This window comes from Eulemur rufifrons, chromosome 6 (genome assembly GCF_041146395.1).
Source record: "Eulemur rufifrons isolate Redbay chromosome 6, OSU_ERuf_1, whole genome shotgun sequence".
NCBI lineage: Eukaryota > Metazoa > Chordata > Mammalia > Primates > Lemuridae > Eulemur > Eulemur rufifrons.
In genome coordinates this window covers 3841992-3857226 of record NC_090988.1, presented here as the reverse complement: position 1 = coordinate 3857226, position 15235 = coordinate 3841992, and the positions used below count along the sequence as shown (strand labels likewise).

General features: G+C 58.5%; 1 protein-coding gene across 1 annotated transcript in view; it reads right to left on the bottom strand.

The window, feature by feature from the left end:
• KIRREL3 (kirre like nephrin family adhesion molecule 3) overlaps window positions 1-15235 on the bottom strand; it is a 108935-nt gene that overhangs the window by 74314 nt on the left and 19386 nt on the right. Inside the window, exons 2-3 of the mRNA XM_069468644.1 lie at window positions 7307-7456; window positions 2653-2802 (exon numbers count right to left, since the gene is read on the bottom strand). Of these exons, the coding sequence (XP_069324745.1) occupies window positions 2653-2802; window positions 7307-7456 (300 nt within the window). The remainder of the gene's footprint in view (window positions 1-2652; window positions 2803-7306; window positions 7457-15235) is intronic.

Below are 15235 nucleotides of genomic sequence, written 5' to 3'. Positions count from 1 at the left end.
CCAAAGTGTTTGCTTTGCAATTTTGCCGGAATACCATCTGATTCTGCTCTCACATCTTCGGCAGGTTCTAATCAGGCTCTTACTTTATTTAATTAAAAATCTATCTCAGGCAAATACAGGCTAAATTAGGAAGCTGTCTCGTTCTTGGAACACAGGGAAGGCAGCCCCCCTTGGGGAACTGGCTGGGACACTTTCCTGGGCTGAGATGTCACAGCAAGGCAGATGGGGTCTTGGTTGGGAAGGTGGCTGGGCCAGGGTGCAGAGACGCCTCTCCTCCCTCTGCGGGAGCAGCCGCTCTGTCCACCCACCGTGCACAGCCCAGAGCTCCGGCCGGGTCGGCTTCCGCACTGGGGCCCTCTTCCAGGGCGGTAGGTGGGGCCCTGCGCCCAGGCTGTGGGGTCTGGTGGGGAGGACTGCAGGCGGAGCGGGGAGGCTCTGTCTTGCCTGGGGTCAGTCTGCTCAGGATGAGGTTTCCGTGGAGACTGCCTGAAAGGCCGCTGGCCAAGATGTTGCTCAGGCTCCCTCTCTGGCTCTCAGGAGCTCCACTGAGGGGACCCTGCCGAGGTCCTCAAAACTCCTCCTTCCCCCTTTCAGCTGGTCTCCAGCTTGAATAAAACATCCCCCAGGAAACCCAGCTCTGTGCCCAGAGGGCAGTGCCAGGCCACCACTGGAGAGGGAGGGGGAGCACATGCCTTTGAGATGTGACCGCAGACAAAACCGAGTCTGTGCAGACCAGACCCTGAGCCCTGCTCCGAGAGGCCCGGCCCTGCACCAGCGGGAAAAGTGAGATTCTGCTGGCGTTTGGGAACAAGAGACTGGGCCGAGAGCGATGGTTTGAAGTCGATTTGGAATGTTAATTAAGCTGTGTGACCTTCTCTAAGTGCTTTTGCCTCTCTGAGTCTCAGTTTTTTTAATCTATAAAAGGTTTGGGATAATTTGGGCTTTACTACTTTGGACTTCGTTATCTAACCAAGACGGTAGAGAGGAAAGGAAGTGTAAGTGGTCGGCTGTGACTGGGGAAGGGAAGGCCCAGTAAGGACACGTGTCTCCACCTAGTTTTGGTGCCATGTCAAGCCAGAGGAGCGGACGATGCTTGGGCTCCCCTTGTTCCGGCATCTCTGGCCCCTCTTCCCACAACGGGGGCCGAACCATCTCTGAGGGTGAGACCCTACTACTTTGCTCAGCAAAGCTTTTCTGGCATTGTGCAATCCTCAAAATCAGAAAAAAATATATTAGGCCCTAAATCCTCCTCCTCTTCTCCCTCAACCCTCACGTCAAACCGCAGGCTTGCTCCTGCCTCAGCCGCCACCGCGCTGCCGCGCCCTGAGGTCCCTGCTACTCCTCCGAAGGCCACGACCCGCCAGGTCATCCCGCGTGCTTGCCCCACCCGGCTGGGCTGATTTTCTCATTCCTTTCATCGCAGGCCAGAGACTCAAAGGTTGAAGGAGATTTCTGAGATCGGCCCCAGGTTCCTCCCCGCCGGCCTCCAGAAGCTGAGCTGAGCTTGGTAAGTGGCCCTCCGGGGCCGTCTGCGGCCGCGCTTGGAAGGACATGCCGGGTGTGTTTGGCCACGTAGATCTGCAGACAGCCTGACACACCCTTAAGTATCCCACCTCTGCGCAGCCGCGCGCCCAGCTCCCCGGCAAGCGGTGCACCCCGGCTGCTGGCCCTGTTGTGGAGCCCTCACAACAGCTGCTGCGCGGCAGCCCGGACTTCCCTCTCCTGGCTGCCCCGCTCCACCCACGCCCGTGCCTGGTGGGCTTCTGCACGAGGGGCTGGGAGCTGCTGCCAGGAGCCCTTTGCATCTCTGAGCCTCCGTTTCTCATCTGGGGCAACAATCCCTGTCTCAGAGTGGCGTTAGGAACAGCTGAGGTTGTGTGTGCGCAAGAGCTTTGAGGGCTGCTGTAAACCGCTTTGCAAATGTGAGCTCTTCTTACTTGTGTGCAAGGCCTGGTTCCTGGCAGCCCTGATCCTCAGCAACACCTGCCGGAGCAGGGAGACTGCCAGGCTGAGAGCTCTGTGGCAGAACCAGGCAGTGCAAGAGGTCACCGAGCCCACTCCCCTGCCTTCAGGCAGGACGTTCCAGGGTCAGTGGGCTCCTGGGAAGGCCAGATGGAGACAGACCAAGGGGAAAAGGACCTAAAATGAACTTTTCTAGGAGCGACCTGAGAGCTGGGATTCCCAGGGGGCAGCGAGGGGTGGGGAAGTCACCAGGGTCACTGGTGGCCCCCAAGGAAACTTGGACCACAGAGAATCCAGGGGAGGTGGACAGACTGGGCTTGTTAGCACGCAGGGAGCTCAGCTCAGAAGGAGGCCCTGCGGACTGCGCCACGCTCTCCCCTGGCCTGGACAGGACGCACAGAGCCCGCTTTCCCATTGAATAAACAAGCCCTAGGAGCCCTTGTCGGCTTCCTACGGTGCAGACACAGCTGAGCAGGACAGAGGCATAGTCAAGTGGCCTTTGGCCTTCTGATTTCCTAGGCCAGGAGCCTTGGCTTGTCCCCTTGGAGGGGCGGTGGTACGGACCCCATGGGAGGAGGAGTAGCTGGAGCCCTGTGGGACGAAGTCCAGCCGGGAGTCCTCCCTCATCTGGCCGGAAGGACCCTCCTGGAGCTGAGCCCTCGGTGCCCCACGTGCAGCTGGCAATCTTACCCAGGACCGTGAGGCGCGCGGGGCGGGAGCGGATGGCAGCCTGGATGGCCTGGCACTCGTACACGGCGTCGTCCTGCAGCTCTGCACGCAGAATCTTCAGGTGGTGCTCCCCTGACAGGTGGTTCCCGACCACCAGGTACTGCGGGTAACCTGCGGAGACAGCGGGCAGCTCAGGCTGGGCAGGGGCGCAGCAGACAGTCTCGACAAACAGGAACAGCACGGGGGGCCCGGGGAGGGGCTCTCTAGACGCTGGCCCAGCAGGCGATTCTGGGCCCGATGTCAGTGCAAGGAGAACAAAGCAAGAGTTTTCCCAGGGCATCGGGCAGTGTGTGTGTGTGTGTGTGCGCGCGCACAGGCGTGTGGGTGCGTGTGCGCAAGTGTGTGCACAAGGGTACTGTCGGTTCTAAGTTTAGGAAAATGGGAGGAGCCACCATTAGGAGAGAGAGAGGGAAATGCTGAGTGTGGACAGGCGCGGCTGGTTCCTGCGCTGGCCAGCAGGCCCGGCTCTGCGCACAGCCGAGCAGACGTGCGCCGGGGTGAGAGGGCACACGGGCCCACACACCCCCACAGGCGGAGAATCACAGGCACAGAGAGAAGCCAGAATAAGAGAGGGAAGGAAGGGAAAAGGGAAATATTCAGAGAATGTGTGACCAAAAGTCACTTGGGAGAAGTTATGTTTCGGAACGGACAGGAAGTAGAAATCTGAGCCCACCCTCCAGTGTCTAGCAACCTCGGTCACTGTGAGCCATGGGCCCTCGTCTAGGCATTCCTGCTGCCCACTCCCAACAGGGCCTGATTGAGCACTTAGGAGGCGCTCAGGACACTTGGGAATTTGGGGCCTTTTGTACCATTGGCACTGAATAATAGATAAATAAAAGTTTGGGAACGATAAATCATTAATCAGCTTCCCTGCTGCTCTGCAGGGCTGAATATAAACAATAAACACCAGCTTAAGTCACGCTGGCCGGGCTGGACAGAACTTCTCTTTCCCGGGGCTCCAGCTCTAGACCTTCTTAGCTTCTCCCCATTGGACCCACAGTCCACCGGTCCCCTCACTGAGCCTGCCCTCCTCCACTACCTCACAGTGTGGATTTACAGCCGGACCCCCACACCCCTGGGCTGGTCCCCTCTCTCCTCAGGGCCACGCTCTGCCCCACCCCTCCCTTCTGCAGGGCCTCGCCGCACGGCGGGAGAGCTCGGCATGTGCCATGGAAGGACGGGGTTGGACACACCTGGCCTTTTAAAGAGAAGAAGAGGGCTTGGGCAAGTGAGGGAGAAACAGGAACAAAGACGAGGAGATATGTAAGAGTTCTCCTCAAATATTCCAAAGGCTCTTAGTGTGAGTTAGACGTGTTCATGTAGCTCCCGAGGATGGCACCACACCAACAAGCAGAATTAACATGGGGAAGTACTTTGGAATATTCTTAACTATTTGAGGTGTTCAACAAGGATCTGGGCTGCCAGAAACAGTAGCGAGGTCCCGTCACTGGCTGTATTCGAGCAGGGCTTGGATGATCCCCTCAGGGGTGGTGCAGAGGTGATTTCCACACTGGATGAAATATTGGACTAGAAGAGCTCAAAGGCCCCTCCCACCTCCATAAGCTAAGGGTCTTGCGTGAGTGGGCAGGACTTCTGGGGCTGGGCTGCAGCAGGGCAGTGGAGGTGGCTGTGGCCCTCTGCCAGCCTTCCTGGCATGCTCCGTGGGGGCTTCCTGTGCAGCTGAGCCCTCCAGGCTCATGTCCTCACAGCTACCGCTGTCCTCACTGTGCCATCAAATGGCCCTGCCTCCTCAGCTGTGCTGGCCTGGCCAGAGATGCTCGCAGGCCATCAGCTGTCCTCCCTAGAGCACTTCCTCTCCTCCTGCCCCGCCCCCCCCCCCCCCCCCCCCCCCCCCGCCCTCTGCTGGGCTCAGGAAGGACCCCAGGTAAGCTGGCGCCCCCAGGGCTGGGCGAGGGGCTGGGAGTGGGTTCTAGTCCAGTCCTCTCTGTGCTGCTGCCGCTGCTCCAGCGTAGCTGGCTCGCAGCCCCCAGCCCCTGCGGCCCGGCCTCTGGATCCCCACGTCCTGTGATTAGTCCCTGGTCCCCTGCAGGCATCTTGGCTGGAGCGTGTGTTTTTACTGTCTTGCAAGCTATCAGCAGCAGGACTTCACTCTCATGAGCTGCTGAAAACATCAGTGATGGGTTTGTTTGTATTTGCCTAATTAGGCGGGGAGTCGTGAAGCTATTCCAAGGACTGGCAGAATCTTTCAAAAACATAGACTCAGAAGCATAGATTCTGAGGGAGTTCTAGCTCTTTCCACAGTGTCATTACTCTCTCCTGGGACTCCCAAAGGAGGCAAAAGTATTTAGAGTCTGGGTTCTACAATCAAATTACCTGGGTTCCAACGCCAGCTCTATCATTTCCTAGCTCTGTTGTCTTGGGCGAGTTACTTTAACTTCCTTGTGCCTCAGTTTCCTTATTGGTAAAACGGGGACAATACTATTGCATCGTAAGTTTACGGTGAAGATTAAATAGAATAACCTATGTGAAGCGCTAGCACACAGTAGGTAGTCTGTCAAGGCTAACTGAAATTAAACCAAGAGTGAGTGAGGCAAGGCAGCCAAACAAGTCTTCATCTTTCTACGGGAGAGCAGGCAGGTTTCTGGGCCCACTGGGGCTACGAGTCAGAGTCTCGTGCTTTGGGATGGGTTATATAATTGAGTCAACTTCTTTCTCAACTGTGACTTTGTCTACCTGTCAAACAAAGGGGGAAATCCTTCTTTTCCCCCTCCAGGTCATGGTAGAGTTATGAGATAACGTCTGACAAGTACTTGAGATTTTCAGAAGAAAAATGTTCAATCATTTCCCTTGACTGATTCTCCTGGCCTTGGTGACCAGAAAGACACTTAGGTCTTCAGCGAGGGTCCCATTCCTGCTAGACTCGGTGGGGCTGCGTGGTTAAAACGGGAGAGCACAGGGCTGCAGCGGGCTGAAGTCCCGCCACACTGGGCCTGGTTCCCTGCCGGAAAACGTCTGTAGTATCAAGTGCTCCACGAACACTTGCCGGGTGGAGCTGAGTTCTGTTATGCTACTTTCTTACCAGGCAAGCCAGCAGCATTTATGGAACATGCAAGTATCTGTCATTATTGCCATGATGCTATTTTGGGGACAAGTGATCAAATATAGGGCATAAACTACTTTTTTGTCAGGAGCCTGTGTTCACGGGCTCTGCACGGAGAGGGCCAAGCGAGTCAAGCTGGGCGGGAAGCAGAGCCTCGCTCAGGAGAGGCCCCCGTCCTTCAGGGCTGAGCAGGCCCCAGTCCTGGATTCCAGGAGCCATTTATGGAACTGGAAGCCAGAGCGTCAATCATCTATGCCACGACGACCACTCTGTGAACGGTCCCTCGTGACCTGGGCCTCCTCTTGGCCACTGACCCAAGCTCCTGTCCCTGACTGAAGGCTGAAAACCGCTGGCCAGGAAGCCAGACGGCCACCTGACCCAACACCGGGGCGACGCCGAGCCCACAGCCCCCGGTGCATGAGCGCGTCTAGCTGGGACGGTCGTATCGTTCCCCCGTTTCTCTAGGGGAAGGGAGTTCAGAGTCTCTGGAATTGGCTGGTTCCCAGAACACTTACACTTTATGGCAGCGCAGTGTATTTTGGAGATATGCTTGTGTATTCTGTCCATGCTCAGCTGGGCTGCAGCATTCAGACCTGGAGACTACTACTGGCCTTTGCCATAATGTCTCAGTACATATTTTTGACAAGACATAACTCCCATTTTAAAATATTAATTTCCCAAGCATCACTCGGTTTTCACGCCCTACAGCTGTACGCCATGGGAGAGGCAAAGTTGCTTTCTAGCTGAATAATATTTTTCTCTTCTCCTCCACCCTCAGCCATTCCCAAAGCACAGGGCAATGATGCCCAGCTTGTGCCAAGCCTTGCAAACACCCGTGTGCCTACTCTCTGCAGGGCAGGAGGGTGACGGCTGACGCATGACAGGACCACGGGGACCATTCCATTCTTGCTTCTCCTGGGGAGAGGATGGATTGGAGAGGCATCTGTGTGGGCTTACGAGGTCCCCACTCACGACAGTTAACACGAGCCAGTGAGTCTGCACGCCAGCCGTCAACAGCCACGGGACCCCCCTTCCCCTGGGGCAGCTTTGCTGAACAGCAGCCTGGGCGGGCTGAACAAGGTTTGGAGACATGTCCTGTCTTTTCTTTTCTTCCCATCACGTGATGACCCCGAAGATCGACCAGGTTTCTTTGTGAGTTTTCAGCTTCTTGGCTCACTGGCGGGTAGGAAGCCTGGGAGAGCCAGGTTGTGCTTCTGTCTCCTTAATCATCCTGCCTTGATAAGTGGGGGATACATTTTGGGCCAAGAAACAGGAACACTTGATTTCTGGAAATCAGACTTCATGGGAGTCTTGTTTGACTTTGGAGCAGACTCTCTGGGGCAACGTTTCGTTCGGTTTGGAACTGACAGCCAGAATGGGGGCTACCTGTAGTTCGTTACTCACAGTCGGGGCCCTCCGTCCCAGGAACTCTGGACTCAGGGCTCGCCTAGCCTGACTCTGCCCAGGGAGCTGCAGAGAAAGCTGGGAATTTGATCCCCAAACGCCTGGGAAGCTGGGTGCTCCCTAGGGGCAGACGGGTGGGTAGGTACTCACTTGAGAGGTCCCTGCCCACACCCAGGGCCAAGCCATCTTTGATCCATAGAACGAAGCCATCGTATTCCGGGATGGCGCACAGCAGTGTCACCGGCTGTCCAGATACCACCACCTGGTCCTGGGGCTGCTGGCTGAAGGAGTAGACGTGGCCTAGGAGGGACACAAGCACAGGGTCAGTCGCGTGCAGGTGCAGTGGCGGAAGGCCACCCTCCCTCACGCAAGCAGAGCGGAGGCTGGGGCAGGACAGCAGCCTCCCGCAGCACCTGGCTTCCTGCTGGGGTCCCGCGGCGCTTCCCCTCTGGTCCCTGCCCCAGTCCTGTCACCTCCTGTCGGGCCGGCTCCCAACTGCAGCCCCTCTGCTCATCGACCCCTAACACTTGCGCTGGCCCAGCCACACCCCAGCTTCCCAGGGGCGTCACCGCCACCCTTGGGCTGCGCCACTCCCCTTTCACTGAGCGACTGCTGCGGACGCCCAGCTCAGCGCGTCCTTCCACGCGGAGCGGGACCAGCTCAGGGACCTGCCTGTTAAGAGGGGAGGAGGCGGGGAGTGGTGTAGTTTTGGTTAAACCATTTTGTTGTTTTAGAGCCTCCCAGATAGGCCTAGGGCCAAATTCGGAGGGCTGGGTGGTGGTCCTGTGGCAGGAGCGGTGGAGGAGCAGGTGGTCAGGTCCCACCATGTCCTCCCTGTCCTCTTCTTTCCTGCAGCCTCGTGACTGCTCGGGGGAAAATCAGTGGTGGCCCCCACGCCTCCCCAGCCGCAGCTCACAGCCAGACAGCACGGAGCCGTGGGAGCTGCTCAGCTCACAGAGTCTCGTTGAACACACACATCGGCAGTGGTGCAGACGCTGGGCTCTGGTCTGAGGTTTTAAAATATTAGCTTGTTAATATGCTCATCCTCATAACCACCGAAAACTGGTAGGTGCTGCTTTTATCCCCACTTTCCAGGCGTGGAAATGAGGCATGGGGGTGAAGATCGTAGCAGGAGCAGTACCTGGGTCCCTGCCCGAGTCCGCGCATGCCCTCCCCCCAGCCACTGCGGCGGCCCTCCTGTGGGCATCAGGAGTGCCACTTGTACGGGTTTGGGACACTGAGGCCTGGGGCGTGGTTGAATTGCCCGGGGAGCTGTCTGGTGGCAGGCGAGGCTGTGAACCCAGGTCTTTCTGGCTCTGAAGACCATGTTCTCATCCACTGAGCTATGCAGTGTGGGCCCCTCAGCCTGGTCCTGGCGGCAGTTGCTAAAGAAAAGGGGTGACGTGATCCATGCTCCCTTGGAGGCCACAGTTGACAGCGGGACATTGACACTTACTGAGCATCGGGCCCATAATGCCATCAGTGCTTTACATACCCCTTTCTCCTGCAATCCACTTAATTACATTAATACTTTAGGGCAGAAATAGCCTCATTTTACAACACAGAAACCAGGATCAGAGAGGTGCAGTAACCTGCCCAAAGTCACACAGCTAATGAGTGGTGGAGCTAGAGTTTGAGCTGGGGTCTCTCTGTGTTTTGCGCCCTCACCCTTTCCCACCCCTGCTCTGTGCAGTCAGAGACCTTACTGGGGCACACTGGACCTGGGGGGACAGCTGCTGCCACCGCCTCTCGTCCCCGACCTGGGAGAGTCAGCTACAGAGCTCCTGGACACTGCTGCCCACCCTAGGGACACAAAGCCCTGGGCTCAGACCACACATAGGACGAGCGCTCAGTGGCAGGCGACCTCAGGAAGGGGGCACTGGTGCACAGGGACGGGCCAGGGCAGCTGGAGGGCTGACGGCAGGGCTGGCCTCTCCCCAGCGAGGGATGCCATCTCAGCAGACAGGAAGGTAGCCGGCCACAACCTGCTGAGATCTCGGCCGGTCTCTGAGGAGTCTCATTAGAAATCAAATTGGCCTTGAATTCTGGGAGTAACACTTCTTATTCTGATTTGAGCTTTACAAATTAGATTTCATAGGACATTTTAATCAGCTATGTATGGTGATTTTTTCCCCTCTCTCTCTGTCTCTTCAAGTTCTCTGTTGTAATTAGACTGTTTCTGGCACCGAAACAGGATAGAAAAGGAAGGAAGAGATGAGAGAGGAGAAAGAGCGGAAGAGTGAAGTGAAGAGAGCAGGAGAGAAGGAGGGAGGTGGGGGCTGGGGGCACGCAGACGGGGCAGGACGGGGTGGCAGGGAGGGCTCCTCCCCAGGCTCTTTTCTCCTTCCTCTAACGATGATTTCACAGCTCATTCTTCTATCTCAAAATCTTTCTTGCAAGAAGGACCGAGCCCAGGCAGCCATGGCTGCCAAAGACTGTGCTGTCAGAGGGCGTCATCAGGATGTCAGTTGGGAGCTGGCGCGTGTAGTGAGAAGGTCCCCTGAAATGCCATTACCAGGCAGCACCTGCAGTGGGTGGCCGTCCCAGTCCCCCAGTCCTGCTGCCTCTTGGAGGAAGGACGGGAGGAGCGGGTGAGGATGCCTGGGGAGGGGGGCACAGGAGGCTCCCCGGGGGCCGGGGTGGGCTGGCCTGTCTGGTGCCCTGATGGAGAGGCCACCGTGAGACCAGGCTAGCCAGGCTAGCTTCCGGGTGGCCACAAGGCCACTTTGGAGGCCGGCTGAGCCAGGAGAGGGGCAGGCACCTGGGGTCTAGGAGAGAGGAGCCTGAGCGACGGGGCCGAGCGGTGTGGGTGGATCTGAGCAGGCCGGGCGGGGGCACAGGGCCCGGCAGCCGCCATCCTGGGGGCTTCTGCAATCACGTTTGTCTGCTGGGACCTGCTCGGCTCTTCTATGTGGAGAATGTTTCTAGGGGGAGAAACGCAGGATAGTTTTGAACAACCATCCAAAAGACATGACTTGCAAATTATTTTTGTAGAGGGGGACAGTTAGTACTCTAATTGACAATTTCCCTTTTCAGTCTAATTTTAATTTTTGTACATTATATTAAAATTACTTTTTTTTTTTTACATCAGTGAGATGCTTTTTCTACAGATCTTAAACGACGTGCTCCTGAGTGTGCAGAGTGGATCACAGGCGAGGTAAGGGGTGGGGCCGCGCTGTCGCGCCCAGGGACGCTCCTGCCTCCCCGCAGCTGCCACCACTGTATCCCTGCTCCAGAGAAGGGGAATGTGGATGATCCTGGATGGTTTCTGTCACCTCCTGCGCAGAGCCTCAAGGACACGGTGAGCTCCTTGGGGACGTCCGTTTATTCCGCACACACCCATGGACCCCTGCGGTGGGGTGGGTGCTCTGTTGCCTGTGAGAAGCAGGTGGCTGGGCCCGGCCCACCCCGCAGGCCCCGGCAGCTGTGCTCCCATCACACCCAGGTCCTGCTCCCGGGGTAGACGCGGCCCCCCCACCCCCGCCCCCGGCCGCGCCCTCCACCCGGCTTTCCATCCGCCCAGTGACGTGCTCCTGGCATGGAGCCTGGCTGTCAGTGCCCCTTTCCATGTTTTAGCTTTTATTTTGGGGGGGATAGGGTCTTGCTCTGTCACCCAGGCTGGAGTGCAGTGGCACCATCACAGCTCACTGTAGCCTTGACATCCTGGGGTCAGGTGATCCTCCCACCTCAGCCTCCCCGGTAGCTGGGACTACAGGCGTGAGCCATGGCGCTTTATTTTTAATCTGTCACCATCGCCGAGTGTGGCCCAGCCTCTCTCCCCACCTCTCTCAGCCTCACCTTTTCTTCTCTGTCCCCCCTGCCATCGCGCAAGCCCAGCACCTTGTCGCCCCAGCCTGGCTCTGGCAACAGACGGAGGGCTCTCCTCGCCCCACCCGTCACACACACTGCCCTGGGTTTTTCTTCTTAAATCACCACTTTTCTTGTGTTTCCTCCCTTTTCAGCTGGTGGAATCTCATGGCTCTCCACTGCCTGCAGGGAACACCCAGCCTCCCAGCCCGGACTGCAAGCTTCTCTGAAATCCGACTTCTCCTCTCCCCAGGTGCTCAACGGCATCCCTGTGTCAGCTGGTCACCGATGTCACCTGCTCGTGTCCTCACTGTTCCATCATCCTGGGGTGCACCCTCTGCCCCAGGCCTCCCCAAGCAACCCCACCCAGGCCCAGCTTTCTTCCCAGACAGCTCCTGTGACCCAGGGCATCTTCGCGATTTCTCCCCTCGTGTTTCCTCCCTTTTCATCTCCCTCAATTTCTCCAAGCCCTTACTGAGCACCTACTATATGTCAGATGCTGGAAAAAAGGTGCACTTCCTAAGGGCAGGGCCAGAGCTGTCTTATCCGTCTTGTGTCCCAGTGTCCAACCACGTGGGGATGCTGAGTCCCCTCCGTTAAGTGAGCCTGTGCGCTGTGGCTTGCCTATTCTAGTTTATCTCCTGAGATCTGTGGCCGCTGTAGGAAAACGGCTTCTGCTTACAAACGGCCGACCAGGCAGACCCTGTGCGGAGCACACCACACAGGAGAAAGGTGGGGAGCGGAAGGGAAGGGCCAGAGCCTAAAGGCAAAAAGTAACCAAGTTACTCGTGAGAGACCCCAGAGGCTGGGTCACATGTGGCCATCGTTACTGATGTTCACAGATGAACTGAGGCCCCCAGACACGAAGGACCTGTCCGAGGTCCCGGAGTCAGCTCACACCCACGGGCCTGTGGCTGCACCTGTGTCCTCCCGCTGTCCCACGTTTGGTGGCAGACCTGGGTTTTCATTCTCAAGCAAGTAGTCACTGCCCCAACCGGGCAGCCTGCTCAGGTCTAAAGAGGGTCTTTGGCGTGAAATGTGATTTCTTTGCTCTCCCTGAATTTGCATACACAGTCTGCTCCCCAGCAGGGGTCAACAACATTGCATTGGGGCGGCATGAAAGAAAGAGAAGTAATCGCTGTGATTACTGGCATTTTATATACGTACATATTATATAGTGCATTATAACCTTACCTGTGATAACATTTTTATTGTTATTAGATTAGTAACAGCTAACTTTCACTGAGTGGTCAGCACGTCATGGAGCTCTACTTGGGCTACTGTATGACTTTCCTGAGAGTCCTCCGAGACGGGCGCGCGTCAGACCCACGTGGCGGTGCAGCCAGGGGCCCCGCACTGTCAGGGGGAGGTGTCAGCCCCGCAGCTGCTCCAGCGCTGTAGCCTCGGGTCCGTACTGGGCCTCGCGCACTCTACCACGCAGCCCTCGTGCCCTGGACGCTCTCAGAACCCACCCTAGACCCCTCACCCGCTGCCCCTGGCCAGTGCGGAGGAGTCTCGAGGACAGTTACAAAGGAGGGTGTGCACTATGTCCCTGTGCCGTGGGCACGGTGCTCTGGGGGCCGGGCGGCCGGGCTGCCGGGCTGGCCAGGGCAGCTTCCCGAGAAGGGGAACACAGGCCTGCAGGTCCTGCGGGCCACCCTGTCCCTGCAAAGAGCCCTCGAGCTCCTCGCCAGGGCCCGGGATGGAGGCAGACAGTGCAGTGGGAACCGTGGGCTTGGGGAGCAGAGCAGCCCGGGTTTGGCCCTGGCACCTGTCTGTGACGGGGGCAGTGACGCCACCGCAGGAGGGCGCGGCGGGGAGAAGGGGAGAGAGGCTGAGGTGCCGTCCAGGCCGCTTGGCTAGGCCTGCCTGGCAGTGCGTGCCCAGGGCACACCCGCCTCTCTCCCCAGGGCCGCTCCGCGCCCAGAGCCCTTCCGCCTGAGCTCCACCCGGAATGGCAGGTGGCTCTCTACTGAAGGGAGGGGGACAAGGGGGGTTTTAATCAGTGCCTAGTAACTTATTGAAGAGACAAGTTTTCACTAAAGACAAGAACAGATTCTCCCCTTGGTGGGAGGACCATGGTGTAGTTCCCTGTGTGCTCAGGTGCGGCTGGACGCTGGCATGTGCAGTAGGTGAGCACGACGCCGGGGCCATGCCCGCCCCCGTGAGCCAAGCCAGGCTGGGGGGCGAGCTGGACAGAACTATCCCACTTGGCTGCAGGGTCACTGGGCTTGGCGGGGCCAGGGGGTTTCCTGGGCCACCAGGGGCTGCCTTGGTTCCACGTCTGACAGGAACCTGCCTTCCACCTGCCTTCCACGTGCAGGCCGGTGCCTGGGGCACGTGGGCAGCCAGGTGGCGCCGTGGCCAAGGCAGGGGGCTGGGGGCGGCGTGGCCGGTGGAAGGCAGTGCGGAGCCCTGGCAGCGGCTGCACTCCAGGGAGGCGCAGCCCGGCCTGGGAAGGGCGTTGGGTGGGCCCTCGGGGCTGTGGTTGGGGGGCAGAGCTGGGGGCAGGCAGACAGTGCCCTCCTGTCAGGTGGTCCCAGCCCCACTCGGCCTTGCAGAGCCAGCCCTGCCAGTGGTCTCCACAGCCTCTGCGCTGCTCTCAGAAGCTCTGCGCTCAGCGTCTGCCTCCCCAGGGCTGCTCCACGCCGCCTTTCTCAGAAGCCCCCACAAGCACTCATTCCTGCGTCTCCACTGGCCCAGGCTCTCAGCTGGGCACACCTTCCCCTTGGTCCCTTCTTGGGGACTGGCACGCAGCACGCATTAGCACGGAATGAACCATCACCATCCGGCTCCAGAGGTCCCTACCGACTTCCAGAAAAACAGTTAAAGTGCTGAAGACCCTGCTGGGTCGCCAGTGATCTCGGGGAGAGAAGAGGCGTTTTGCCGTGGAAGGCTGGGGCTGCAGGCCAAGTTGCTGGCGGGAGGGTCTTGCGGTGGCTGTGAGGCGTCTGGGGCTGATGGAACTGGCCTCCAGCCCCACCCCTTCTGCAGCCAGATCTTTCCTGCTTCTATTCTTTGTCAACCGCTTCAGATTTTGATCGAACAAATTCCTCTTATTCTTACAGAATGTCGGAAAGCCTCTAGTTTAGAATCTTGGGGATGAATTTTTTTCTGTTCCTGAAGTGCAAGCTGAGGCAGCAGGTGTGCAAGCCCCTGTGGCTTCTAGAACCCCTCTCTCCTCGCCCTCCCCACTCCCGTTCCCCTTCCCCAGCCCCTGCAACCGTCTCCCTCTCCACCCTGCCGTCAAGACCACCCCCAGGGCCTCTGGAAAACACAGTGGTCTGGATGGTCCTGAAGGCCCTGGAGCCCTTGGCGCTGTGGTGCGTGTATGGACAGGTAGAGGGACAGCCCGGTGTCCTGGTGCCCTTTGTGGTCAGGGCCCTCCCATGCCAGGCTCAGCGGAGCCATGACGCGCACCCACCCCTGCTACCCACAACTGCCAGCCACAAATGTTTTGGGGACGCATTCTAGCACTCCAGTGTCCCAGGTCTGTTGCCACCCCATGGTGGCACTGCACTGCGGTTCCATGGTGCTGGTGAGAGGCACGAATTCAGCACAGACTGGTGCAAAGATCAGCGAGGGATTCGGGGCAGGTAGCACAGCCGAGGACATAAGCCTCGGGCAGTGCAAACCCTGCCCCGGGGCCCTCGTGGAGACGGGCACTGAACCCGCCCCTGTGTCTCCCTGCAGCCCCCGCTTTCCGTCCGTACTCAGAGGGCAGCTCAGGGGCAATGAGGAGATGTGCTCACTCTTTTCCTCCCTTCTCTTGGCCTGGCCACTTGGGCCTGACCTTTGCCCCAGCGGCAGGTTGAGGGTAACCTGTGTCTTCAGGGTTAATCCCAGCCAGACCTGAACGGGCACGTGAGGGTCCCCTGGCTGGTCGGGGGTGCGCGCCTTGCGTCCGGGAAGCCCGGCGCTCTGCACACACACACGCACACGCTCACCCTCACGGCCCTGCTGGGGGCCGCCCAGCTGGAACCCTGCCTGCCCCTGCCTGCCCCTGCCTGTCCCTGCCTGTCCCTCCCAGGACAGCCACTGAAACTTACTGAGCACCTGTGGATGGTCACGCTTGAACGCAGGTCACCAGACTACCAGGGAAAAAGGGGTTGGTCATACAGAGGTCATATAAAGTTCTTTCGGAGTTCAAGAAAGGTCTGCTTCGCACATGGAGGCCGTGGGGAGGAAACAGAGCAGGCTTCCCAGAGGACTCGTGGTGTGGGGCAGGTGAGGGAGGAGAAATGTCGTTCTGGGCTGGGAGAAAACACCGGC